The following is a 26,436-nucleotide window of genomic DNA, read 5'->3' as shown; positions in this document are numbered from 1 at the left end:
TGAAACTCACCTCTTTGCCATGAGGCTCAGAGGAGGAATGCTATGTGTGGCCCAGTCACCTCTGTGAGCTGCACACGCGCTGGCTGTGGTCCCTGTGGTTTATGTCCAATATTTTTGTGGCACACTTATCCCCCCGACACCGCCGAGGGTCCCAAGGGCAGAGCTGCCGCTGTGGCACTGGACCTTCCGATAGCCTGCCTGGGAGGGTGCCCACGGGCCGGCCCGGCCCCGCTGCGCGGTCAGACCACAGGCCTCTGTGCAGTGTGGCTCGGAAACAGACTGACCGACCCCGGCATCTCCCTAGAAGAGCTGCCCCTTGTTACAAAGACCGCAGCTTGTTAAAATGAAACCTGAGTGAGCAGGCCACTGGCTGGGGTCTGACGGACAAGCCACTTATTATTTTCTGCAGGTAATGGGGTCGGGGGCCTAATGGTTCCCGAGGGGTTCAGGCAACAGGCCCCAAGTTGCCGGCAACACTTCTGCTCTGTACCTTCTTCATGAATCAGTATGTGGCCCCCGCCAACCCCGCTCCTGACTGTGAAGGCGAGAGGGGTTCATGAGAAGCAACCACAGGGAGCGTCCACCTGGGCTGGAGACTGGACATGCAGTGAGGGTCCTTAATAGAAGCGGGGCTTGAGTCCCCCGCTCCGGCAAAAGAAGCTTCCCACATCCTGGCAAGAAGCGTTTGGTTTTCTTTCTTTCCTTTTTTTTTTTTTTAAACTTGAGGACATTTCATAAAAATGAAAAAGAAATTGAAAGATGAGGGACGATTGGACGACTCAGGAGCCCTTTGGATGCACAGAGGGATCTGGGGAGCTTGGCTTTCAGAACATCTTGCCACTGGGAGAGCCTGCTGGCACCCAGGTGGCAACCACGGCCTTCGGTGACCAAGGGCATCTCATGTTTTGGGGAAGGAAGGTGTGTGGTTTCTTCCCATCCTCTGTTAAATATTTCATGCAATGGCAGACTAAATGCGCATTCCCGAATTGAGCTGACCTTCGGGATTCACTGGGAGCAGGCCTGCACGTGGAAGGAGCGACGGGTGAGGCTGCCTGGACCGCCCCCCGGCTCTGCTCCCCGGGCTGGCAGAGGCTCCTGGCCACTCTGGAGTCGGGCAGAAGTGGTTGGAATGTTGGCTCCTCTGCTGATTCGCTGTGTGGCCTCAGGCAGGTCACAAACCCTCTCTGAGCCCTTGTTTCTCCTCTGTGCAATATGGAGAGGCACCCGGGACTCAGCCTGCTGTGGGGCGTGGAGAGGACGATGTCTCAAAGCTGGCCTGTGCTGACCTTGAGTGAGGGCGCCCAGGGCTGGCGCTTCCCGAGGGTGGGGCTGCTCCCCGGCCCCTCCTTCAAGGGCGCGTGTCTACAGTGAGAAAATCCATCCCCCTACCCGACCAACCTTACAGAACCTCGGAGGTGTTGACAAGGACCGTTTTTCTTTAAAGCGCCGTTAGCTGACGTAGGAAATGTGACAGTCGCTCTCTCTGCTTCTCCCTGGTTCCTGACGTACATCCTGGGCAAGAATCAGCTCATCCCAGGAGCTGCTGTCTGGCCGGAGCAGGGCAGGGGCCGCACGCCTGCAAACAGGCACTCACCGCCGGATACTGGGAAGTGGTTTCCCATCTAAGGGGTTATCCTTGACTTGTCCGTAGCAAAGGAGGGGTGTCTTCATTTCCAAGGGAGGAAATTATCTTTTTTTCTTTCTCTGTTTGGGAAAGATGTGTTCCTCTGATTAAAAATCAACACCCTAAGGGTTCTATTTAAGATTCAAAAGCAGTTACGCACTGAACTCATGGGACCTGAGGGGCCTCCAGAGGCTCTGTGCGTCCTGCTTCTTGATCTGGGGGCTGGTTCCGTGGGTGGTTCTTTCTGGGGGCGTATATTGAGCCGTGTGTACACTTAAGACGTGTGCACTTTTCTCTGTGTATTCTATACTTCAATAAAATTTGCATCAAAAGTGATTACTCAGAAATGATGGAATGTGCACATTTTGATTGCTGTTACGTAAGAGTTTACTGGCGACTGGGCGTGGGTTTATACTTACAGGATGTGAGACACAGGGACACCACGGCCCCTCCATAAGGCAGTGCCCGCCCCGTGAGTTGACCTCAGAGACCATCCAGACAGCTGGTCCTCTGGGAGCTCCTGGCTGCTTCCTGCTGGCCCAGCATTCGCCAGAGGGGTCTGGTCCTGTTGGGGGTGGCTTGGAAAGAAGTGACAACCAAACGGCAATGCCCAAGGCGGTGGCTGTCACTCTGAATTCACTTGTGCAAAGAGTTCACCTTCTCATTATTAACGTCATGGACGCTTTCTCAGTAACCACTACGTGCCAAGCACCGCTCCACACATAGGACACGGTGCTTCAGAAGGCTGTTCTGGTCATGTCTTCGTGGAGCTGGTGTTCACGGCCTCTAGGGGCAATGCTAGGGCCGGGAGGCAAAAGGAGGTGTGCGTTGGGGGCAGGTATCAGGCGCTGGGCTCCTGTCGGGCACTCGGTTTGGCGCTAGCAGGCGGGCGTCGCCTTTAGAAGAAGTAGCCTGCTCAGATGTCTCCTTCATTCTCGAAACTCAGGATGTCTGGACAGGCTTCTTCCGAACTGGTAACATTCTAAAAGTAAGTCACTGCAGGCATAACTGAGAAAGCCCTTCAGTTTCACTTAACGCTAACTGTGAATAAGCATCTTTATCTCCATGTCTTTATAGACAATTACAGCCCCACCAGGTGGGTGCTGAATGGACGTGTGGATTTTCTGTACATGTCACAACTCCCCTTGAAAAGGATTAGATCATGGACAAGTCACTTCCAGTTGGCTTCATTTTCGTGTCACTAACGGGGTTTATGGAGAAAGCCTTTACCGGTTTTACCATCGTGGTTTTCTTTCCTGATGCCCACTGGGCAAGGCACAGGGCCGGCCCGTCCACCAGCTCCAAGTTTAGTGGATCTGTGGGATAGTTTGAAATGCTGTGGCATGTCTGTCGCTCCCCTTACAAAACACACCGTGCCTAGCAAGGGCATTTGTAAAGCAGAACTCTGGAAAGCGAATCTTGCTTCTCACAGACTATTCTTGAACACCAAAGACGAACCAGGCGAGGTGGTCCTTGGGCTGCCCTTAGGGCCAGTGGGGCTGCGAGGATTCTCAGCCACATTTGCTCCTCTGCATCAGGCCTCTCTTTGCCCTCAGACGCATGGTCCTCCCGTGTGCTGGGTACCTGCTCTAGCCACCCTTCCAGCAATAGTATTTCCTCCAAATGTCCGGGTGTGACTGGTCTTTCAGCCAGACCCAAACATCACACTTTACTTTTGTCCTCTTCCCCATGAAGACCCCTCTCAACATCCCCTAGATGTAAAGCATCGGGGGCTGTGAGACAAACTGGCCCCGGCTGGCCCTGGCTCTGTGCCGGGGGACCTGGGTTTCCAACTGCGGCCCCCGCGGCACCTCTTTCCGGCCCAACAACACATCTGCCCCAACGCTCCTGCCGCTGGGGGCTCGGGGGGCACTCCAGCCATTGGCCCCCGTCTTCTCCCTGCAGATGGTGTCCTCCCCATCTGAGAGGATGCTAGCAAAACTCCTACTGGACCCAGTGTCTGAGCAGAGTTCCCTCCGCTGGGGTGGGTGGGCCCAGGGCACTGTCATCTCACTGTCTGTCTGTCTGTCTCTCTCCATCTTTCCCCTCCTCCCTGGTCTGGGTTTGGATCTGCCTTCTGGTCTGGCCTTTTAAGGGCGGAACACCCGCACCCTGCGTGGAGCTGATGGGCATCCGTGGCCCTGCCTCTCAGGAGGTTTCCGTGCTTTAGATCCCGAGGGCTCACTGTCCGGACCAGGAGAGCAGCCCAGGACCAGCACCCGTGTGAACAAGCGCCCGCAGCGCACAGAGGAGGCGGCTTATCCATTATGCCAAGAACTGGGCTGAGCAGAGCTTATGGCGGGAATGTAGGGCTGGGGGGGCGGAGCATCTCCATTTCCTATTTCTATGAGGGGACAAGCTGCGAGGCTCTGCAGTGAAGGACGATGTCCTTACGTGAACACAGGGATGCCCCCGTGGTCACAAACTCAGCTCCAACGAGAGAGCCCCTGACCAGCTCCTGGGCCCTCAGCCTGCTTCAGAGCGCACACTGTCTCCTCGTCCCATCTCTGTGGGTCCGGGAGGACACAGGTGGACGGACGCCTTCTGGACTTCTGAGTCCAGTGCCACTTTAGAGATTCTTCAATCCCAAATGCAAGTCTGTCGTTTTAAAAGAAAAACAGGTTTGTGATATTAGAGAAGCACCGCCCGAGAGGGTGGGCTGCACGTGAGGACGCTTCTCAGCTGGCTGGCCTTGCATCACGTCACACATACTCCCTGCCCCTTGCTCTGCGTCCCCCTGGGAACCCACGCCCCTCCAGAGCAAGAGCTGGGGGGCTGGTAACTCACTTGGCTCCACGCGTATCACTTTAGCTCTGGGGTCCACAGCCAGACCCCCAACTCCAGTTTGCTGGCTGTAAATGACAAAACCATGGTCTATAACCCCGGTCTGCCTGCCTTTTCCCCTGAAAGGCCTGACGCTCCCCCACCTCCCAGACCCATGTCTGTTCCTGGCGTCCTGGCCGTGGGTGTCACAGCCTGTGGGAGCTCCCTGGCAGTGTTATTATCCGGTGCCCCCGTGTGGACCCCAACACCACGGGTCACAGTGAGAGTAGCAGCCATGGGCCCCGCTGGAGGGAAGGGACCCCTCAGATCCCCAAGGTGAGGCTGTCCTCAGGCATCATGACCCAGGGGCAGGCTGCACGTGGCCTCTAAGTGGCCAGTGGTCACCTCAGCCATCCGTTTCCCTAACCGGGTGGCTCCCGGTTGCCAGGGGACCAGCTGGGGATTGGCTCTGAACTAGGGGTAGAACAGCCTAAGGGAAGGTTTGCTCTGGAGTAACCCCGATGCCGCCTGAACCCCCAGGAGGCCAGCAATGAGCAGACGCCCGGCATTACTGCTCCCTCAGCGATGTCACACAGGTCCCCTGGGCCCGGGGCCCGGAGCACCTGGCCCCCCTCTGCAGAGCTCCATCCCATGAGGAGCCCACACTGGGGCTTGGCCCTGCAGAGGAGGGGGCCCTGCTGTCCCCCGGCTCTTCCCTCCATCTGTCCACCACGTGGCAGACATGATCTTTCAGGGTCCCCAGCCCCCAACCCTGGTCTCCTTTGGCTCCCCTGCTGTGTGTTTGCCCACCTGCCGTCACCCACGTCCCGGGGGTAGGAGTCTGACTCACGTGAGGTCCTGAGCTGCTCGCCCAGGCCCCCCTGCCCCCGTCCGTCTGCTTCGCGGCCCCTTCCCCCCCAGCCAGGAGTGACCGCCGCTCCCCGTAACGAGTCAGGTCGCAGGGCCGCGTGCTTCCTGCCTTTTGCTTCCGCTTCTCTCTGCCTGATTAAAAGGTCCTCAGGGACTTGCCATCCAGATCAAGAAGGCAGCTGGTGACAGGCTGGGTGTTTAGGGTGTCCCATCTGTGAAAGACGAGAGGCGGTTGGGAGGAGACTCCCCAGACCCAGGCTGGGGCTCGAGTAGACAAGCAGGTTTGGGGGTCCAGGGAGCGACTAGGGGCAGAGCCCAAGACCAGGGCTCAGTCAAGGGCTCCACAGGCCCTTTCCTCATCAGGCCCCTTTCAGCTCTGCGTGGGAAGCCAAAGTACCGCTTTTGCCCGATTCTGATCATTTAAGGGTATGTCCTTGGAACGTTTCTCAGGGACTGAGAAGTGTTTCTTCTTTTTTTAATTTAATTTTTATTTTATTTTATTGACTGCGCCACACAGCATGCGGGATTTTAGTTCCCCGACCAGGCATCGAACCTGTGCCCCCTGCAGTGGAAGCGCAGAGTCTTAACCACTGGACCGCCAGGGAAGTCCCTGAAAAATGTTTCTGAATTAGGAGTCTTTAGATGAATCCAGCTGCTTCTATTTGATTCTTTGTAGCTCATTTGAGCAGTCTGCTTGAGAAAAAGTAATGTGACTCCGTTTGGCATGTGTAGTTTTTTTTTCCTTTCACAAAGCTCTCAGATGGAGATTTGGCAGAAAGTCCAAAGCAATGTGATGCAACTGCAAAATGATAAACTTTTAATTCTTAATGAATTATTAATATACGAATCATTTAATTATAAAGTAATGATTTGTGAATAAATTCTCTACAAATAATTTATACCGGTAGAGATGAGAAATAGAACATTCATACATGAAATAATAAATTAATCACTTAATTGATAAAGGCATGAGTTGACCATCGTGGTGGGTGGTGCAGCCCTGGGTTAGGATCTGTTCACACTGGCTCTGGGGTCCTGGACAAGTCGCCCAGGCCCACTGGACATCCAGTTCCTCAATCTGAAATGAGAATGGTGGAGTCCTCGTACCCTAGATGATGTCCACGAAAGGGCTTTGTAAACTCTAAAGCATTGTACGTGCACCAGTACTTATCACTGATACACCCATGACATGCAATCGAGGAAGTAGGTAGAGGCATCCAAAAGACCTGAGGTCCATTTTCTTGCCCAGAACTCAGCATTTTCATAAATACTATGGCAGAGGTCCCCAACCCTGACCCCCAGCCAGGCCGCACAGCAGGAGGTGAGCAGCGGGGGAGCGAGTGAAGCTTCACCTGTATTTACAGCCGCTCCCGTAGCTCGCGTTACCGCCTGAGCTCCGCCTCCTGTCAGATCAGCTGCGGCATTAGATTCTCATAGGAGTGCAAACCTTACTGTGAACTGCGCATGCGAGGGATCTAGGTTGCACGCTCCTTATGAGAATCTAATGCCTGATGATCTGAGGGGGAGCTGAGGTGGTGATGCTAGCGCTGGGGAGTGGCTGCAAATACAGATTATGATTAGCAGAGAGGTTTGACTGCACAGAGACCATAATAAATCAGTTGATTGCAGACTCATATCAAAACCCTATCAGTGAGTGGCAAGTGACAATTAAGCTGCATCTTATGGAGTAGACTGAACATAAGCAACACACTTCGGGTGTCACTGTCTCCCATCACCCCCAGATGGGACCATCTAGTTGCAGGAAAACGAGCTCAGGCCTCCCACTGATTCTGCATTGTGGTGAGTTGTATAATTATTTCGTTATATATTACACTGTAATAATAACAGAAATAAAGTGCACAATAAATGTAATGCGTTTGAATCATCCCGAAACCATCCCCCCCGCCATCCGTGGAAAAATTGTCTTCCACGAAACCAGTCCCTGGTGCCAAAAAGGTTGGGGACCACTGTACTATGGTGTGAAAAACCTTGCCTTTGGCCTTGGTTCTGCAGCCAAGTGTACTGTGTGTTTGCCTCTGCGGTACTGGGGGCAAAACCAGTGAGTCCTGGTTTGAAAATGAATGTGATCCGCTTTTCACAGGATACAAGACTCTTCTGAAAGGAATTTCTGGGAAGTTCAACAGTGGAGAGCTGGTGGCCATCATGGGTCCTTCCGGGGCTGGGAAGTCCACGTTCATGAACATCCTGGCCGGATACAGGTGAGCAGACCCTCGCCCAGTGGTCAGCCAGGGGCCAGCAGTATGAATGTTCCATCCCGTCACTTCTTAAGGCTCTGGGCAGGCTCCCGGGAAGCCTGAGGGGTGTCTCACATTAAGAGGCTTTGGAATCTGTGAAGGAAACATAGCTCCGGCCTTGGGGGCATCAGAAGGCAGCACCTGCTGGTTGTCACCTGGTGGATGCTGTGCTCAGGAGAGGGAGGTCCTGGGGCAGAAGGGCCGGGCCTTACGGGACAGGAAGTAATGGAGAGGTCCAGGCTGGGGAGGGGGATGGCAGGAGAACGCTGAGACAAGTATGAATGAAGGTCAAAGGTAAGATGAGCCATTTTCAGAAGAAAAGCAGCAGCGTCAGGCTGGGGCCCAGAGCTCACGCGACTCTTGCTTGTGGCCACGTTAGCTGCTCCGACGTTTGGAAACCACAGCTCTCGACATCCTGTCCGGTGACGTTCATGTAAGAATGATTTGAAAACTGAATCTTCAGAAGTGTTAACAAAATGCTCTCTTAAAGCCAGTTCTCTTCAGATCTCATGGCTTCCATTTGCTACTTCAGCAAACACATTTTAAAAATAACTTCATTTCCTGGCAAAGAAAGATAAATTCCACACCCCCCCCTTCCTTAGGACTTCTGAATTAGTCTTTAAAGATGAAAATTAGGATTTTTAAAAGTCTCACTTATGGCAGATTCCTGTCTGTTGTATTCACTTCTAAAGGTGAGAGCCAAACTTCCAACACCCAGCGTCATGCTGGGGACACGGGAGGGGAGAGTAGCTTCTGTTTGGTGGGAGCAGCCGTTTTTCAGCTCATCCCACACCCTCAGCTGCTGTCCAGCCTGCGCGGCACGTGGCCGTCCTGGAGCCACAGATGGCAACCTGGAGACAACTGAGCTCCCAGCCTGGATCCCTGGAAAGCCAGTTGATCCCACCCATTCCCTGGAGGAAAGAAGGGACCCACCACAGGGCCCACGGTCACAGCAGTGGGCTGGAGGAAGTTGGAGACCAGATATAACTGCACTGGTCTCCATAGACCCTCTGTGTTTCTGTTCTTCATGGCATGGAGGAGGTAGGGCTGGAGAAAGGGGATCCTTAGTAGGATGCCCATGGCTCCCACTGTGTCCCTGGGCTGAGATGATGCACCCAGAAGAGCATCGGGCCACAGCGATGCCCAGTGGGTCTGTGGATGAGGGAGTGAGCATGGCTGGCGGGGCCATGCCCTTCCGTCCCCACAGTACACATAGGATGCCCCGCCTCCACTGTGGTCAGAGAGAACAACTTCCCATCGCTTGGCCGAGGAGGCTCAGGGCACAGACCTCCTCCTCTTTGAGCCGCCTGAGCCCAGGGGGCCTGCAGTGGTCCTCCCAGCCAGCGTCATAGTCGTGCAACCCCCAGGAACTGGTTCTGATGTAGTGGCCACACCCCAGACTGAAGATTCTTGGCCTCTGGGGCCTTTGGGGCAGGTGGTGTAGCCTCGGCTACACACAGGATTGTTCATACGCCCACCTTATAAAACCCTGCAAAGCCAGAGGTGTGCGTGAGACCTCGTGGCTGCGTGTAGGAGTGTCCATGTGCATCTCCATTGGTTTGGTCCACAGGCGCCTGTTACGAATGTGCTATCCCCGAGAGGCCCCACGCTTGCCTCTCCCTTTCCACGCTGAGTGTTTTCTTCGTGCGCTTCCCTCCTCTGAGTTCTGGTGCTGTTCTGGGCCTCCCGTCCCTGCCTGGCTTGGTGTCCCTACTGGTCCAGTCAGAAGATGCTGGGGGGGGGCCGTCCTCTCTCCCCTCCCCAGGCCCTGGAAGAGGAGGAGGAAGAGGTGCAGGAGGGATCGGGCTGACACGTCCTCTTGCTGGCCTTGCAGGGAGACTGGCATGAAGGGCGAGGTCCTCATCAACGGCCTCCCGCGGGACCTACGCTGCTTCCGGAAGGTGTCCTGTTACATCATGCAGGACGACATGCTGCTGCCACACCTGACCGTGCAGGAGGCCATGATGGTGAGCGTCCTGGGGCCTGCAGTCCCTCACCTGGCCGCCCCCATCTCTCCTCGCATGAGACAGCGTGGCGCCCAGCACCCCTCCCTCACACGGAGTCCTGGCACCGGGTGTGCTATTTGGACAGCTTTGCCCAAGGCAACCCCTCAAGGCCCTGGGTTCTGTAGACCCTTGGTGACAAAATCGAGGTCAGGTTTCTGAGAAGGTTATTAACCTGGCTGATGTGAGGGACCGCTTCCAGGGTGACCACAGTCCTGTGCCCCAGCTGAGGCTCTTCCCTTCTCATCAGGGTTCTGTGGCTTTGGGCCCAAGTTCCAGGCAGTCTGGTGCCTGGGTTAGGGCCCCGAGGGTCTCGTCCTCTGACTCACCTGCCCACCAGGTGGGGGTGAAACCAGAGTTTGCTGCACACTGGTTGGGTCCCAGGCCTTCACCTTCACAGCCCGGCACAGTCATCAGACATGTAATCCTGCAAAAGCACACGAGGAAGGGCACCTCCGAGAGTTTAGCAGTTAGCCCGGGCGTCCTGTACACTGTGGTCCAGGATGGCCTGGCCCAGCTGTGCTCTTTGGACAGACCATGACCCAGCCAAGTGCCAGGTGGACAGGGGCCACACTGACCCACCGTGGGCCACGGGAGCCACTAGAGAGCCTCCCAGCCAGAGGAGATGGGAAGGTCAGGGGGCCGCCCTTGTCCGTCACGGAGCGTGTGTGCCCGGGGCTGCCTGCTGTTCTGCTGCCTCGTCCACGGCGTGAGGCGGTGCCTGACCTCCGGGCCTCTCCTGGCACGTTTGGGACCTTCCCAGCTGGTCTGCCTTGTACTTGGGCAGTAGATGGGCATTCCTCTTGGGCTACTACGGGCGAAGTGTTGCCCTGCGCTCTTGACTCGGATGGGGCAAGGCTTCCTCTCTGTGGGGTCGCATCTTGTCCGAAGGGCAACTCCAGGAGATCCTTAGCTGAGCAAAGAGAAGCAGGGAAGGTGTCGGGTACGTGATCTGCCCTCTAACGGGCTCCCCCAGCAGCCATGAGCACCGGGCACCCTGACCACGTAGCTTCTCTGGCCTCCAAGTGGGCATACTGATGGGGGCACAGGGAGCTCAGGAGATGTTTGAAAATAGGTTGGTAAAGTTAGGAAATACAAGGTTTCTACCGACCCTGTGGATTCCTTAATCGCTACTTCACCTTCATCTGGGATGACCAGAGTTTGGCTTGTCAGAGTTACTACATGAAGTCCTTGGTTACTTGTTTGAGAAACTTCACCTTGATTTCCAGCTCAATCACTGCTTTCTTTTGCAAACAGGATTGGTGACTCCTGCTGTCACCTCCATCCTCCCCCAACCTGTCACCAGGCTCTGCTGTGAAATCCATTTATTTTTCAGAGTTAAAATCAATTAGATTTTGATTTTGAGAATTTCACGATTCCTTTGATAAATACGGTTAACCTGAGTTAATGAGAGAAAGGGTACCTTTCACTCTGCAGCGTCCTGTGCCACGTGTAGGGATGATATTGGCCACCAGCCATTGGGGGTACATTTCCATGTGCTGCTTCTGACCCGCCACCACCAGGCAAGCCAAGATGTGACACTTGGTGTCACATGGCTGGCGGCTGGCCATATCTGACTCTGGGACCATGGCCCTTTGGCCCCTCGCCCCTGCATCTTAGTCTCTCAGGGAGCCTCGGGACAACCTTACTCGCTCACCGGGTGGGCAGGTTCTGACCTCACCACTGTTCTGATGAGGAAGCCAAGGTCCTTGCTTCCCAAGGTCACAGGCGTTGGCAGAGAAGAACCAAGGCTGATGCTGGGCATGGTGATGGTTACTCAGGGTTTCACCAAGCAGGGTCATGGTGTGCTAGCAGGCAGGATCTCAAACAAAACAAAACAAAACAACAGCAACAACAAAACTGGAGTTCTTATATGTACCACTTGCCAATTTCTGTGGCATAAGTACTCCGCTATGGATAATTATAAGCTATCAGCGGTTTAACAGGTGGCTTGTGAAATTCCTGAATGTGCACCAGTCGGCTTCAAGCCCTCGATGCCTGGGGATTCCTCATCTCTCAATTGCCCACATCTAACTTCCCTCGGGGCACAGCAGAGAATCCCCTGAGGTAACAGGATGCATCCCAGGCATCACTGCTCTCCTGGACCTACCTTAGTTAACCAAGGAAGCTTGGAAGCCCAGACCTCTGAGGATTTCCTCTGTCATCTGGCGGCTCAGCCTCTGGGGCACTGGGCCTGTGGTCGCTGACTGAGTTTGTCCTGTTGCCGGCCACCTGTTCTGATTCTACACTGTTGCCTTCATCCTCTGCAGGTGTCTGCACATCTGAAACTCCAGGAGAAGGACAAAGGCAGAAGGGAGATGGTAAGTGTGTTTGCTTAGGCCACAGGTGGTCCAGAATTGCGTGAAAGCTACTCAGCACACACGCGTGAAGGGGCCTCTGGGGGCTGTGGTTGAATTTGTGGCTTGGCCCCGGCTGTCCTCGTGTGGGTGACGGTGGCATCGCGGTGTGCGCCTGGGCTGGCACACACCCGGAGTGACCACGCCGCCAGAGGCTCTCAGACGCAGACACACGGACGCAGTGAGGATGTGCAGGACACCGGCCTGAGGACCCAGCCTCAGGGTTAGACCCAGCGCTCGGCCCTTTCAGTGTTTAATACACGTTATGCTCCATTGTTTTGTTTTGTTTTTTTATACAACACCAACAATGAAGATGCTTAATCATTCATTTAAAAATAACCAGAGTCCACCCCGACACATTTGCAAGAAGAAATTGGGTTCTTACGTGTTATTAACCAGCCTTTTAAAAATAACACAGACAAGTTTCTGGGATGATGGAGACCTCCTAATCCTTTTCATTGCTTTTTTCTGCTTCCCTAAAACCCCAGGGAGCACAAGGGTGTTGGGTAAGCAGACCCCGCAGGGAGCGCCAGAAGCCCCGACTTAGTGGGGAGGCCTGGTTTATATTTACACATCCCTTTATGTTTGCGCATCATCTAAGGGAAACTCAACCCTAACCCTAACCCTGTACTTGTCTGCAGAGCGGTCTGCTGCTAGACTGAACGAGGCCGGGAGCATCCCCGCAGGGCACCTGTGCACGCTTCCCACCGGAAGCTCCCAGCTCGGCTGGGCTCACCCCTCCTCCCGGTCCTCAGTGGGGCCTGCTCCCCCCAGAGCCCATCAGCGGGACTGTGTGACTGTCTAAGTAGAGAGCTGCTGCTGAGGGCTTGCCCTGACTCATTTCCCTCCAGCCCCTGTGTGTACCTAGGTCCTGGTTGTTTACTTCTCGAGGAAACACAATAGAATGGAATGTTCCAGCAGGTGGTAGAATGTTGCCCACCTCCCTCATTTCCCAGAAAAGCAGCCTCAACCCTCGAGAACGCCCAGCGAGGAGCCTTCCTCAGGAGCCAGTTCTCCCAAGGCCGGAACATTGTTCTTTCTGATTAATTTTAAAACAAAACCAGCCTTCAGGGCGTCACTCTTGAGAACCCGGGACCAGAGGCCGGCACAGAGCGGAAACGGGAGGAGCTTACCTTGACCTCCACCTCCAGCACCCTTCCGGTAGGGCTGAGGGCAGGTGGGGATGTGGTCTTTGTTCTTCACCTTCCGCCTGGGTTCCCAGGGACGGCTGGAGCCGTGTTGTCCTGGGAAGACCAGCAGACGGTCCACGCGAGGGAAAGTGTGCCTGAAAGATGGCCTTTTCTGGGCAACCGCGCTGACCTGCCTTCCGGGGAAGAGGCAGTGGAGCTGGGTTAGGGCTCAGCAAGGGAGAGGCCAAGCAGGATTCAAACCCAGATCTGTCTGACCCGACTGCTTCCCGGCCCGTGGAACCGCTATCCCCTGACTCTTCCCGTCGCCAAAGCCACATTTTGTCTTGACCGTGCAAGTAATTCAAGAGCTGGGGTGGAAATTTTCTTCCTTATGAGTTTCTTCTCCTTTTGGATGACCTCATCTCCCCAGAGAAGCCACCGGACTGGGGTCCCCCCTGCTGCCACCAGGAGCTGGGACGATGGCCCAGTGAATGCTGGCAGGGCCTCCGTGGCAGGCTGTCCCCCAAGAGGTGAACCTGGAGTTGGAGGCAGGGAGGGCCGCTGCCCCGGGGAGACGCTGGGATGGACCCTGAACGCTGAACACTGTGGCGGAAACCCACGCCACAGCCTGCACCGAAGTCCGCTGACCTTCCTGCTCCCCGCGTCGATACCGCATCAGTGATCGGGCGGGAGCAGCCGGGGAGGGCTCAGTGCGCAGCGGGCTGTTTATATCTTGGTGCCCAGGCTGCTTCCACGGTGGCATCGGCAGGGCCGCTGAGGGAGGTGGGGACAGCTTTAAGCAGTTTCCTCGGCTTGCTGCTGAATCAGAGACCTTCTTTGCCTGTTTACAAGCGTGAAAGGGGCTTCACCCCTTCTTTCCGAGAGGCCCGGCCTGCGTGATTGTGCCTACGGGAGCTGTGTACACTAGTAACAGTGTCACTAATAGCTGCCTTCGAGTAAATGCTTACTGTGTGCCAAGCATCTTACCCGCTGCGCTGAGTCCCCTACTTAAGAACGAGTTCCGTTCCGAGAGCATGTTCGTAAGTCCAATCTGTTCATAAGTCAGACAAAGTTAGCCTAGGGACCCAACTAACACGATCGGCTATATGGTACTGTACTGTAATAGGTTTATAATACTTTTCACAGAAATAATACATAAAAAACAAACACACACAAAAAAGAAAACATTTTAGATATCACAGTACAGTACCTTGAAAAGTACCGTAGTACAGTAAAACAGCTGGCACACAGGGGCACGTTCGCATCTTTGAAAGTTCGCGACTTGAAGATTCATATGTAGGGGACTTACTGTATGGCATCAAACCATCAGGGAGGCCCTCCCCTTTGTGCTGGTCAGACACCTGGTCACTCGTCCACCTATGTGTTCACTGATCCACACTTTCTGCAGTGTTTATCCAACATCTTCCCTGACCTGGGCCCTGAGCGAGGCTTACAAGTGAAGGGACTTGACAGGTGACCGGCAGGGGCAGGACCAGGACTCCAGCCCGGGACGGCCTGGCCCCAGCACTGCCTCTCAGCCTCCTGGGCTCACGCTTGCCGAGTGTCTGCCGCCTTGGCAAAGGGCAGGCGTGCGAGTGGGCTTGGGGAGGCAGCTGGGGGTTCCACGTGGGCCCTGTAGGCGGCTGGGGGGGGGCAGGTGGTCCCTGATGCCACTCTGGCTTCGCTGTCCCCCAGGTCAAGGAGATTCTGACGGCCCTGGGCCTGCTGTCTTGCACCAACACGCGGACCGGCAGCCTCTCGGGCGGCCAGAGGAAGCGCCTGGCCATCGCGCTGGAGCTGGTGAACAACCCTCCGGTCATGTTCTTCGATGAGCCCACCAGGTAAGCAGGAGCCATGGAGGCAGGACACCTGCCCTCCCTGCCGGCAGGAGGGGATACCTCCTGAATCCCCTCCCCTCCCTGCACAGACCCAGCTGGGACACTGAACGTGGGGTCTGGTTGGGGACCAAAGGCGTCTCACTGTGCCCCTTGCCTTGCAGCGGCCTGGACAGCGCCTCCTGCTTCCAGGTGGTCTCCTTGATGAAGGGGCTGGCTCAGGGGGGGCGGTCCATCATCTGCACCATCCACCAGCCCAGCGCCAAGCTCTTCGAGCTGTTTGACCAGGTACGTAGGCCTTGCTGTGATCAGCCCAAGTGAAACCAAATCCGACTACTCACGGCTTCCCCTTAGTTCATTGGGGTGTCTTCATTTCTGAGTGGCTTTAAGTGTTAATGTTTCTTAAGATTTTGGCTCCATAAGCAGGACCGGAGGGGGTAGGAAGAGTTGGCCAATATCCTCTCTGGGGCTGGTGTCCGGCTACAGGGTCTTGGGCGAGTCACTGACATTACTGAGGCTTCATTCCCCACCCCCTGGTGACAGTGGGGGAGTACTTGCCATACAGAATTAGATAGCAGGTTGTGATATTTGGACAATATCATCTCTTTTATAAATCTTAGGTTTTGATATTATCATGAGCAAAAGAAATGTCCCAAGGAATGAAATGTGTATAGCTCCAAAATCTTTCCTAAGCAGGTGGTTAGCATGAAGGGAAAAAAGCAACATAATAATAATTCCTGGTCATATGATATCCTCTGTCTTCCCTGACTTATCATGGATTTCCCTTTGAACTTTGAGTCCTTGGGAGGTAACATAAAGCTCTCCTGAGAGAGAAATTGATGGATTGATGGATGGGTGAATGAATGGCTGGATGAATGTATGGGTGGTTGGGTGGATGGATGGATGGATGGATGGATGGATTGAGAGTTTCTCTTGCTTTACAGAGGAAGGCGGAGTTGATGTTTCCCTTCTCCGTACTTTTTTCCAGCTTTATGTCCTCAGTCAAGGACAGTGTGTGTACCGGGGAAAAGTCTCAAATCTTGTACCGTATTTGAGAGATTTAGGTCTGAATTGCCCAACCTACCACAACCCGGCCGATTTTGGTAAGTAGAGCCTTGACCAGCCGGAAAGAAAAGAAAGGGGGTCTTTTTTATTCTTGGTGGGTTTCCGCTTTTACCTGAAGGCTGCAAATCAAGAATTACTTCAATATTCCATAGATAGCTCAAGTGCCATCCTGAGGTAGAACTTTTAAGACCAAGTCAAAAGAGGTTTTGTTTCCTCCAGATAAAATACCTGGGAACTACAACAAGGGATCTATTGTTAGGAGAAATATTTCCTCATACTTTACTCTGTGATGTTTCTAGTCTAAAGGAAGTTATTTCTGAAAAGAAATCACCTTAGAAAACAACCCTCTTGCATTGATTAACAGAGATGTTAAAATGCTGATTTAAATTTTGACCAAACCCAACAAAAAATGTGGCCCTGGGAGTCCAGAGACCAGGCTAATGGTCCGAGTTACTCCTCCTGACTCGGAGGTCCTGAGGCTGGCGCTTCCGTGCTTTGCAGCTTGTGATTTATGGGCTCCAGCTCCGGTGCCCCCGGGGCTCCTGCTCTGGCCTCCCCTCTTGGCCCAGGCCCTCCAGAGCACTGACACCGACGTCTGAAGTCACTTTCCCACCGGATCTGCCCATTGTGCGGCACACACGTTTACCTGCAAGTGACAGCCTCTTCAAGTCCCATACCTCCGTCTTCCTCCTGTCAGATCTGCCCTTCCTCACCCTGCTCTCCAAGCGGGAGACCTTGCACCCCCCTTGCCTTCTCTTTCTCTCGAGCTCATATTTACTAGACCACAAAGTGCTCAAACACCCCGACCCAGTCCTGTTCTCTCTCTCCGCCACTGTATCTGGGGTCCCTTCCTGGCCATCGCATCCTGCTTTCCTGGCACTGCTATAACAAAGCACCACGAACTGGGTGGCCTAAAACAAGAGAAATTCATTTGATCACGGCTCTGGAGGCCAGAAGTCAAGGTGTCTACAAGGCCAGGCTCCCTCCTAAGGCTCCGGGGGAGGGTCCTTTCTTGCCTCTTCCAGCTTCTGGAGGCTCCAGCATTCCTTGGCTTGTGGCTGCACCCCTCCAGTCTCTGCCCCTTGTCTTCACACGGCTCTTTTTTCTGTGTTTCTCTGTGTGTCTCTGTGTGTCCTCTCCCCTTATTATAAGGGCACCAGTCTTTGGATTCAGGGCCCATCCTAAATCCAGGATAATTTCATCTCAAGATCCATAACCATAAAATTACAACTGCGAAGAACCTTCTCCAAATAAGGCCACATTCTGAGGTTCCAGGTGGACATGAATTTTTGGGGAACACCCTTCAACCCACCATAATTCTCCTCCTTGGTCTCCTGGTCACCACCCTTTCTCACTCAGTTGTTTTACACTCAAGCATCCAGACCCTGCATTCTGTACATGTCGTCTCCCAAATAGTGTTCCACGAGATGCTGTTGCTGGGAAATGCTTCTCTCTTAAAAGAAGGGGGCTCTGACGAAGCAGAACCAGAGTGCCGTGAGCTGGAAGGACATGAGGGCCGAGGGAGAGGAGAGGAGGCTTGAGCATCTTTAAAGGCAGGGATGGATCAGGTTGGTAGCTGCCTAGTCGTTCAGGAGAGAGGACGGTCAGGGACAGGTGCTGCTGAACAGGGAAGGGCAGTGAGGTCCGTGGCCTGCGAAGAGGTGAGAACCTAGAGAGAAGGATGATGGGAGAAGGAACAGGGCACGTGGGACTGCAAGGGGGCCCAAGAAGGGGAAGGTGTGCCCTTCTGGTGGCTTCTAGCTCCTCAGTTATCACACCTGAGGAGAGGGGGAGAGATGAGGAGAGAGTGGCCCTTTGGAGGGTGGTGGGTGTGAGTGACCAGCAGAGTGGTCAGTGCTGGCTCGTTTGGTGTCATCGATCATGACGTTCTGGTGAGGACAGCCTCTCCTGGTGTGTGACCAGATGGAGGACGGCTTAGCCATCACCCCAGCTCAGGAAACAGATGGCTGGTTTTGCCAGAGGGGGAGTCCCTGGGGGCTTTGCATTAGCAAGAATCTTATTCAGGTGACGGGCTGGGACCCACACCAGGAGGGACAGGATGGGGGAGAGGAGAGGGCAGGTGGGAGGACAGCAGGAGCAGCGGTTGCCAGGGGGCGTGTGGACCCAGGAGAGAAGGAGGAGTATGGCGCCTTGGACAGTTTGGGGTGCAGAGGCCTGACACCGGGGCCAAGGAGGGAAGGTGGGGGAGATGGTCCCTGGGGATCTGAGAGGTGGGGCCGGTGGTCCATGATCTCGACGTCCCCAGGATGCCGAGCGCACCTCCCTCAGGACCCCCGGCACTTCTCCTTGGTCCCGGAGAGCTGCCACAGCGCCCATCACTCACCCCCGCCCTGGGAACTGCCTTCCCAGCAGGAATGCTTCTGCTCTCCTCCCAGCTCCAACCCTGGTGCTTGAATGCCCATGGCTGGCACTCAGTACATATTGGACAGATGAATAAGTTAACAGATGCAGGAGCTCATGACTTCCCGGGCTCTCCGACATCACAATCCAGATTTGCATTTTCAGGCTCCTGACGTGATAAATGGCCTTGCTGGGCGTTTAGAGCCAAAAGAACATTGGTCGCTAAATGATTTTTATCATATCATTAGCATCATCACACAGCATCTACATAATCAGTTAAAAATATTCCTGCTAGATGAATGATTTTGCTGCAAAGCAAAGAGGCCCGCCGTTCACATGAACGATGCCTAGGGTGACCTTGTCTGTGTCTCATGGTGCAGTCATGGAAGTCGCGTCTGGTGAATATGGCGATCAGAACGGTCGCCTGGTGAGAGCCGTCCGGGAGGGCATGTGTGACTCTGACTACAGGAGAGAGCCCGGAGGTGATGGCGAGGTGAACCCTTTTCTTTGGCACCGGCCCTCTGAAGAGGTAAAGCAGGCAAAACGATTGAAGGGGTGGAGAAAGGTAATGCAAAGCCCCAGCCCCCAGCAGCGCTGCACGCCCCCTCGTGCGCCCGCTGCGTGAGAACTTTTCTTAGCCGAGAGGGGAGGCGTCCCAGGGCTGGAGTCTCACCCCTCCTCCCTCCTTGGTGTATCCTCAGGACTCCACTTCCATGGAAGGCTGTCACAGCTTCTCTGCCAGCTGCCTCACCCAGTTCTGCATTCTCTTCAAAAGGACTTTCCTCAGCATCATGAGGGATTCGGTAAGGTGGTCTGCAGTACTCTCCGTGGCAAAGGAAGCTGTAGGGTCATTTTCAAACACTCCCCGGATGCCAGTGGCTGGGACAGTAAATACTTACGTCTGGTTCGTGTAACGTGTTGTGGGTCATGGCCTTGCCCCACGAGTCTTCTCGTCCTGGGACCCAGAATGGAGGACCAGCTCCTTTCTGGAACATGGCAGAGGGAAAGTGCAGGAGAAACCGAATGGCAGCCCTTACAGCTGGAGGGAAACGGCTCCTGGAGGGAAACGGTCACTGGTGCTCACATGCCGTTGGCCAAGGCTGACATCGGGAAGTGTGTTCCTCCCTCCGGAAAGCTCCGCCCGACACAGGGCATGGCGGGTTGTGCAGACACTTACAGGAAGGAGTTGGTGAAGGATTGGGAACCATGACAATATCCACCCTTTCGAGTGGATGATCTGACAACCTGTGTAGGGGGCTGAGTGCCCAGGGGCCTCTGGGACCCAGTTCGAAAGACGTAGGGGCTGGTAGCCACCAGGCGGAGCTCTGCACGGGTGGGCCTGTCATGTATCCATTCTTTGCCCCCTTCACCACCATCGTTGTCCCTTGTCCTCCCCTCTGAAGGTACACTGCCCTCCCTGGTTTGCCACTTTTGAAGGGGATTTCACAAAGGATAACAATTCCTTCTGTTTTAACAGCAGTAAAATGCTGCCATGCGTGTATGTGTGTGTGTGTGCGCGCACGCACGCGAGCTGGTTTAGGGTTGGGGGCTTGTTTCGTGAAGGGAAGGGGCAGGACAGAGCTTGTGCTCCGCCTTGGCCGCCGCCTCGGGGGGCCTTGGCCGCCTTGTTCTTTCACCGCCCACCTTCGAGCTTTTGCACCCCTGAGTGTGAACCGCATCTGCCCCCAGGTCCTGACGCACCTGCGGATCACTTCCCACATTGGCATCGGCCTCCTCATTGGGCTGCTCTACTTGGGGATCGGGAACGAGGCCAAGAAGGTCCTGAGCAACTCCGGCTTCCTTTTCTTCTCCATGCTCTTCCTCATGTTCGCAGCCCTCATGCCCACCGTCCTCACGTGTGAGTGCCTGGCGGACCCCATGCCCACCTCTCGCTCCTTATCTGCCACTGAGGCCATGGCTTGCTTGGCCACGAACACATAGCGTCTTATGTTTTTCACTACCGTTTTCTTTGTTGACAGATGTAGGGATTATTGTATTTTCTGTTAGACAAGAAAATACATACCATATTTAAGCCAAAGGAATGAATCACTTGTAAGCCTGGTGGAAGGCTGATGAAACATTTCTAAAAGGTTTTCTAATCAGGATCCCCTTAAACACTACTGCGTGAGCATTACCTCATTCAGTTAAGACAGCCCTGGTGCAGCCAAGTTTGTCAGTGGGTAAAGTTATTCTAGGTGGATTTCCATGCAATTATAGACAATTTGCAAAGTAGGCTGCCCTTGGCCACTTCAGGGAGACAGTGTAGAAAGCTGTTGCTTCACCAGCTCTCCAGCCTAAACACCCCCTCCCGGCAATGCCGCCTCCTTAAATTGCCCTGAATTTCCAAGAGCAGCTTGCGAGGTCTTGTCCAGGAAGGGAATCACATGGTTACAGTTGCTCAGTGAAAATAAGGGCAACCGTAGATATTTGTACCCATCACTACAGCGATGCTCCCCACTTGGATTCTCCCCTTCATGACGCTTCCATTCTAGAAATGATGGGCAGTTTTTCCAGACGGGTAAATCATTCCACACCTTTGCATTCAAACTTCAGGTACTTTTAAGTACTGCATGGTCCACAGGGAGGTGCAGGACAGGTTGGGGCTACAGAGGGCTCGGCAGGAGACCACCTGTTTGAGGTGGTGATCCCACTGCCATGTCTGCCTGACCCTCTTCGTTTTCCCACCCCCTAGTTCCCCTGGAGATGGGAGTGTTTCTTCGAGAACACCTGAATTACTGGTACAGCCTGAAGGCCTACTACCTGGCCAAGACCATGGCCGACGTGCCCTTCCAGGTATGCGAGTGGCAGTGGCAGGATGTGAAGAGGGGCGGGGGTTCTCCAGTACCCCCAGTGGGGGAGAGGGAAGTACGGCTTCCAGGAGAGGGTGACAGGCCCTGTGTTTCCAGATCATGTTCCCCGTGGCCTACTGCAGCATCGTGTACTGGATGACGTCCCAGCCGTCCGACGCCGTGCGCTTCGTCCTCTTCGCGGCACTGGGCACCATGACCTCGCTGGTGGCGCAGTCTCTGGGCCTGCTGATCGGAGCCGCCTCCACATCCCTGCAGGTATCAGCCGAGGACGCACCACAGGACAGGCCTCGCTTCTCCACCCTGGCCCATGCAACCAGGGCTGTGGCTCTGGGGGGGCTCAGCACCCCCTCCTTGTGATTCTGCCCTAAGTTCCTAGACTGGCTTCAGTAGGTCGATTGACCCCCCAGGGAAGGGATCGAGTGGTCCTGGCTGCTCAGGATGGGCAGATTGACAGCAGCAGGTGCCCTTGTGTGGAGCTTGGGGCACACCAGGTGCTGGTCCCAGTGCTTTCTGAACGTCAGCTCATCGAGTCCAAGCACACCCGTGAGTTACGTGCAATGCTCCCCATTTCACAGATGGGGAGACTGAGGCCCAGAGGGGCAACGTGATTTTGTCAGAGTCGCACAGCCGGCGCAGAGGCCAAGCTCTCAATGCTTACGTTTTGTTGCCTCTGCGGGATCCACTCAGCTGTCCCCTAGATGCCCCCCTTTGCACCCCATGCTCCCACCCCTCCTGAGCCCCTCCAGGTGTCCCTTCTGGATGCCTGGTACCACCCACCCGCAACCTGCCAAACCCGCTGCGTTTACAGTTTCTGCACCTCTGGGGCTTCCTGGTGCTCAGGCCAGTCCGACCCTTAGAAAACAAAGCCAGAGCCCTGGGGAGTCAGCACCACTGTGGCCTTCTGACGCCCCCCTCCCCGGCGTGTGATGGACTCCTTCCTGTGTTCAGAGCCTCTGGGCGGTACCCTCATCTGTGGATGGGAATAGTGCTGGCATCCACCCCACAGCCGACAGCCACAGAAAGTGCTCGGCTCACGCCAGCTGCAGTCAGCACCCGGGGAATCGCGCTCCCGACCCTTCCTCCCTGGAACACGCTGACATCAGGTCCTGGGATGCTGTGCCTCCCTCCCAACCAAGCGCCCTCACAACCATGTCCAGCATCATGCTACCCCTGCTCTGTGGGGTTTCTACTCTTTTTTACCTTCTGTCCCCTCTGCTGGGCCCAGCTAGGCCTCTGGGCACAAACCCCAGCCCCTCCCTGTGCCAGAGACCAGCCAGCTCGCTCCCCAAACAGGGTGCTTCTCTGCGCCGTCCTGGCCCTGGTGTGACCCGTCCTGAAATCTCTGGCCCTTTCCCAGCTGCTGGCGACTGTCCAGAAACATGGACTGTGGCCTCTGGGCCACCTGAGGAGAAGGAGGTGGATGGGAGTAAGTCCCCTTTGTGTCCCCTCTCAGGTGGCAACCTTCGTGGGCCCTGTCACAGCCATCCCCGTCCTCCTCTTCTCAGGATTCTTCGTCAGCTTCGACACAATCCCCACCTACCTGCAGTGGATGTCCTACATTTCCTACGTCAGGTAACGTGCGGGGGCCCCTTACGACTCAGGGACTTTAGGACGACAGAGGGAAGGGACTTGGGGACGTGCAGAGGCTCACAAAAGCCCCTTGTTCGCTGTCAGCTAGATGATGGCATGTTTCTTGGATCATGAACCCAAAGAGTATCAGTGCCTTTTGTTTTTTTCCTAGTTGTGCATGCCTCACACACATACACACTCGTGGCTCCGTGTCCTGCATGCTTTGGAGAGCTGCCTTGCATATTTCCACCTTTTAGGAACTTCATTCCTCTCTGGGATAAACACTGCTTATAACAAGGTTCTGAACTCTTAAAACCTTAAAAAGAAATCCAGTGGAAAACAGGTCACATTTCAAGCATCCTAATATTCTTGAACAAGACGGTTCTGGTGCCTCAGCACTTAGGCGATCAGATTTCACACTCTCGGCTCAGAGGTGCCTCAGCACGTTGGCCCTCGGCAGGCGGGGCCGGTCGTTAGAGCTTTCCTCCCCAGCCACAGCCATTCCACGTGACAGCCAGGGTCCCCAGTTGTGAACAAGCTTGTCTTTTCTAGAATGTCAATTCAGACCCAGGTATATTGTTCCGGAGAACAAAATCAAAACAAAGCACTTGTACAGAGTTGCAGCCATCGGTGCACTTTCCAAGACCAAGAAATCGGACACCCGTGTCTTTCTTCTCAGAATTAGCGTTTTTGTTCTGATGATGCAGGGCTGGAACAGAATGAAAGGTGATGCAGAAATGTTTTATTTAAATGCTCCCCAGTCCTTGGAAAGCTATCGGACCCTTTATTATATTTAACTGTTAAAAAAAAAGTATGATATCAGAAGTAATCAAAGCGCTTTTCCATTCGTAAAACCCTTGAACAATACCTACTCTTGGTTCAATTTGGTTTTTTGGTGTTTTTTTGTGTTTTTTTTTTTTGTGGAGACTTTGGAGGAAACAAAATTGGAAAACACATCGTCAAGCCGTTGAATGGATTTATCTTAGGAAGCTGTGGAGCGGTTAGGAAGTGTTCCAGGGAGAAAGATCTCCGGGGAGGGAGGGGAGCCAGGCTGAGCATGGGGTGATGGTGGTGGTACTTTACCCTCCGCAGACGTGGGCAGAGGCAGGGGTGAGGGTTCCTGAGCCGTCCTCACGCTGGCACTTCCCTCCTCAGGTATGGGTTTGAAGGGGTCATCCTCTCCATCTATGGCCTCGACCGGGAAGACCTACACTGTGACATCGATGATACGTGCCACTTCCAGAAGTCGGAGGCCATTCTCAGAGAGCTGGACGTGGAGAACGCCAAGCTCTACCTGGACTTCATCGTCCTGGGCATTTTCTTCATCTCCCTGCGTCTCATTGCCTACTTTGTGCTGAGATACAAAATCCGGGCAGAGAGGTAAAGCACTGGAAAGCCAGAGAGAGGAAAATTGGACACAGTGGCCAAGGGCCACTTGCGGAACCTGTGGCAAGCCCGGGCCCGAGGACACAGACACTCCTGGGACCCAACCCCTGGGACCACGTTTGGTTGTTGGGCGTCCAGTGCTGGACATCGCCGCCCCGCTGGGTTGGGCCTTCTCTCCATTACCCTTTCTAGCTGTAACTAAGAAGAAGATGTAGAAAGGTTTTTTTTTCCATGTGCAGGATTTTAAAATACCACCCCTCAGGCAGAATTTAAAACTGCAACAAAGCTGGTGACGAGAGGGTTCCTCGGCAAAATTCTTCCTTCTGACCAGGGAGCTCTGGTCCTGGACGGGGGATTCAGGCAGCTTCCTGGGGATCCCTGTGCAGTCAGACGTCCAGGGGCAGAAAGGCGAAGCCAGGAGCCGATTCCATTCTGTGACTGGTGTTTTCGTAGTTTCACCTTTCTACGGTTTGTCTCTTTTTCCGATGAGGTCATTTTCCAAGCCAAAAGTCGATAAATTTCATTCATTTCCAGAAACTGTACCTTTTTAGTACTTGGTGAAGAAAATTATTCAGGGTAAATATACTTTGTTTAGAGATGAGAGGGGTTTGACTTGATCGCTGAGCTGGTCTCATTTACAGACAGAACTTGGGAAAGACGCAGATGCCGGCTCCAGGTTGAAGGATGACCTTGGAACCGTATGCACTAAGCCGTGTGGAAATCTTTTAAAGTTACACAGAAAGTTGTAAGGTGAAATTGGCCATCTCTTTCAAAGTCTTTTATTTATCCCGTGCTTCTTACTTTAAGCAAAATATATTGGTTTTATTTCTTCGTAACTTTCCAAGCACCTTAATTTTGCCTAAAAAAAAATTCTGGAAAATCAATCCTGTTGATTTTTTACAAACATTTCTCTTCCCTGACATATCACATCAACTACCTCCACTGAACCTGGGGAAGCTGGGCTTAGAGAAACTCCAGGTGTGAACGTTGTGGTATCTGCAGGTGTAGCCCACAAAAGATGCGCCAACCGCACAAGAGGAAAGATGCTGAGATTTCCTGAGAATCCAAGGCCTTTGCCAGAAACTGGCGAAGACTTAGCGTGGCCGAGGCATCTGGAACTCCATCAAATCATGCACTGAGAGCCGTGGGAGATTCCGTCTCCCACATCTGGTTTCCATGGCATCTCAGCGGCACCTTCACCTTCTCAGCGCCGGGCTAGCATAGTCTTTCCAGACCAGAAACTCCTTTCCAGTGATGCAGTCACATAAGTAAAATCCCTCTAGCACAGGAGCAGTGGGCACATCTGCAGGGTAAACGGCCTTTGAATTCATGGCGGGCGCCCGTGTGCTTGTTGGCGGCAGTATGACCCCAGGGTGGAAGGGGACTCTGGCCAAAGAAGGTCCTCGGAAGGAAAACGGAATCGCTTTCCCCTTCTAGAATGCCGTGAACCTGGAATCAGGGTCTCCTAATGAAAGACTGTATTTTTCGTGGACAGATTCATTCATCTCCCTGAGCCTCAGTTTCCCCACCTGTGAAGAACAGCACGAGATCGTCGTCAAGGTCATGTTCAGCTCTGAAAGGTTCTGAGATTCCTAGGTTGTGTTCCAGAACTTTTATTTCCTATTTAAGAGAATGAGGAAGGTGCAAATTTTATTCACACTTGGATTTGATTTGCAAGTGTTTAGAGGCCTCTTTGTCACCCTTAGATCCCTTTTAGTAAACACAATTGAGGTATTTTAAATGTAATTTTACGTTTGCCTGTTTTACACCAATGTGGCGTTGCCTTCCAGATTAAGTTACTTAACCAGGGTCAAACTTAGCCTTTATAAAAAGTCTTTATTCAGTTTCAAGATAGATTTGCCTGTACGAATGTCACACGTAGGAAGACACACATGGGAACAGCCTGGTGAAATAGAGAGTTGGGAAGAGGAAAAGTCCTGGACCATGCCTCAGAATTACATCAGCTGAGGCCAGTGTTGAAAGATTTTTCCCTCCAGGTGAGTTCTTCCAGTCGTGGGTCTGTGAGCCCAAGAAGGACATGCACACGGGTATTTTTTAAAGGATGCTACCTGGAGTGCAGTGAGTACACTGAGGTCACCACCGCAGGATAATCTGATTAGGAGGACCTGAGGCCGGGTCCAGTGAGGATGTCGACCTAGGAAGCTGCCTTCATCACTCTTCATGTGTCAGCGATGCCCCTCGCCCCTCGCTCCAGCTTTCTCATCTTAAACCCTCGGCAGCATAGACCCAGACGCAGCAATCTGGATCTCCAGATGCTTCCCCTCTGCTTTTTGCCGTAGGGAAGATTGATAAAACACGTTATTGCAATGGCCCAAGAAAACATGCAAGTACCTTGTTGATTTTATTTTTCTAAGTAGGTGTCGTTAAGAAGTGGGGCGGGGGTGACG

The 26,436-nt window shown here is 53.9% G+C and overlaps 1 protein-coding gene across 4 annotated transcripts in view; it reads left to right on the top strand.

Annotated features, from left to right (window-relative positions):
- The window catches only part of ABCG1 (ATP binding cassette subfamily G member 1), a 66,765-nt gene extending 41,105 nt beyond the window's left edge, over positions 1-25,660 (top strand). The window contains exons 3-15 of one of the 4 annotated variants that reach the window (XM_061192844.1): positions 7,359-7,476; positions 9,347-9,479; positions 11,786-11,836; positions 14,698-14,843; positions 15,002-15,125; positions 15,826-15,940; positions 18,644-18,756; positions 18,965-19,066; positions 19,953-20,121; positions 20,956-21,056; positions 21,170-21,328; positions 22,527-22,645; positions 23,798-25,660. In XM_061192844.1, coding sequence (XP_061048827.1) covers positions 7,359-7,476; positions 9,347-9,479; positions 11,786-11,836; positions 14,698-14,843; positions 15,002-15,125; positions 15,826-15,940; positions 18,644-18,756; positions 18,965-19,066; positions 19,953-20,121; positions 20,956-21,056; positions 21,170-21,328; positions 22,527-22,645; positions 23,798-24,026 — 1,679 coding nt within the window. In that variant the 3' untranslated portion in view covers positions 24,027-25,660. Of the gene's footprint in view, positions 1-7,358; positions 7,477-9,346; positions 9,480-11,785; positions 11,837-14,697; positions 14,844-15,001; positions 15,126-15,825; positions 15,941-18,643; positions 18,829-18,964; positions 19,067-19,952; positions 20,122-20,955; positions 21,057-21,169; positions 21,329-22,526; positions 22,646-23,797 lie in introns of all 4 variants that reach the window. The other 3 variants (XM_061192843.1, XM_061192842.1, XM_061192845.1) reach the window with 3 other exon arrangements.
- Positions 25,661-26,436: the final 776 nt, after the last annotated feature.

This window comes from Eubalaena glacialis, chromosome 6 (assembly GCF_028564815.1).
Source record: "Eubalaena glacialis isolate mEubGla1 chromosome 6, mEubGla1.1.hap2.+ XY, whole genome shotgun sequence".
In the NCBI taxonomy this organism is placed as follows: Eukaryota; Metazoa; Chordata; class Mammalia; order Artiodactyla; family Balaenidae; genus Eubalaena; species Eubalaena glacialis.
This window is presented reverse-complemented; position numbering and strand designations above follow the sequence as displayed.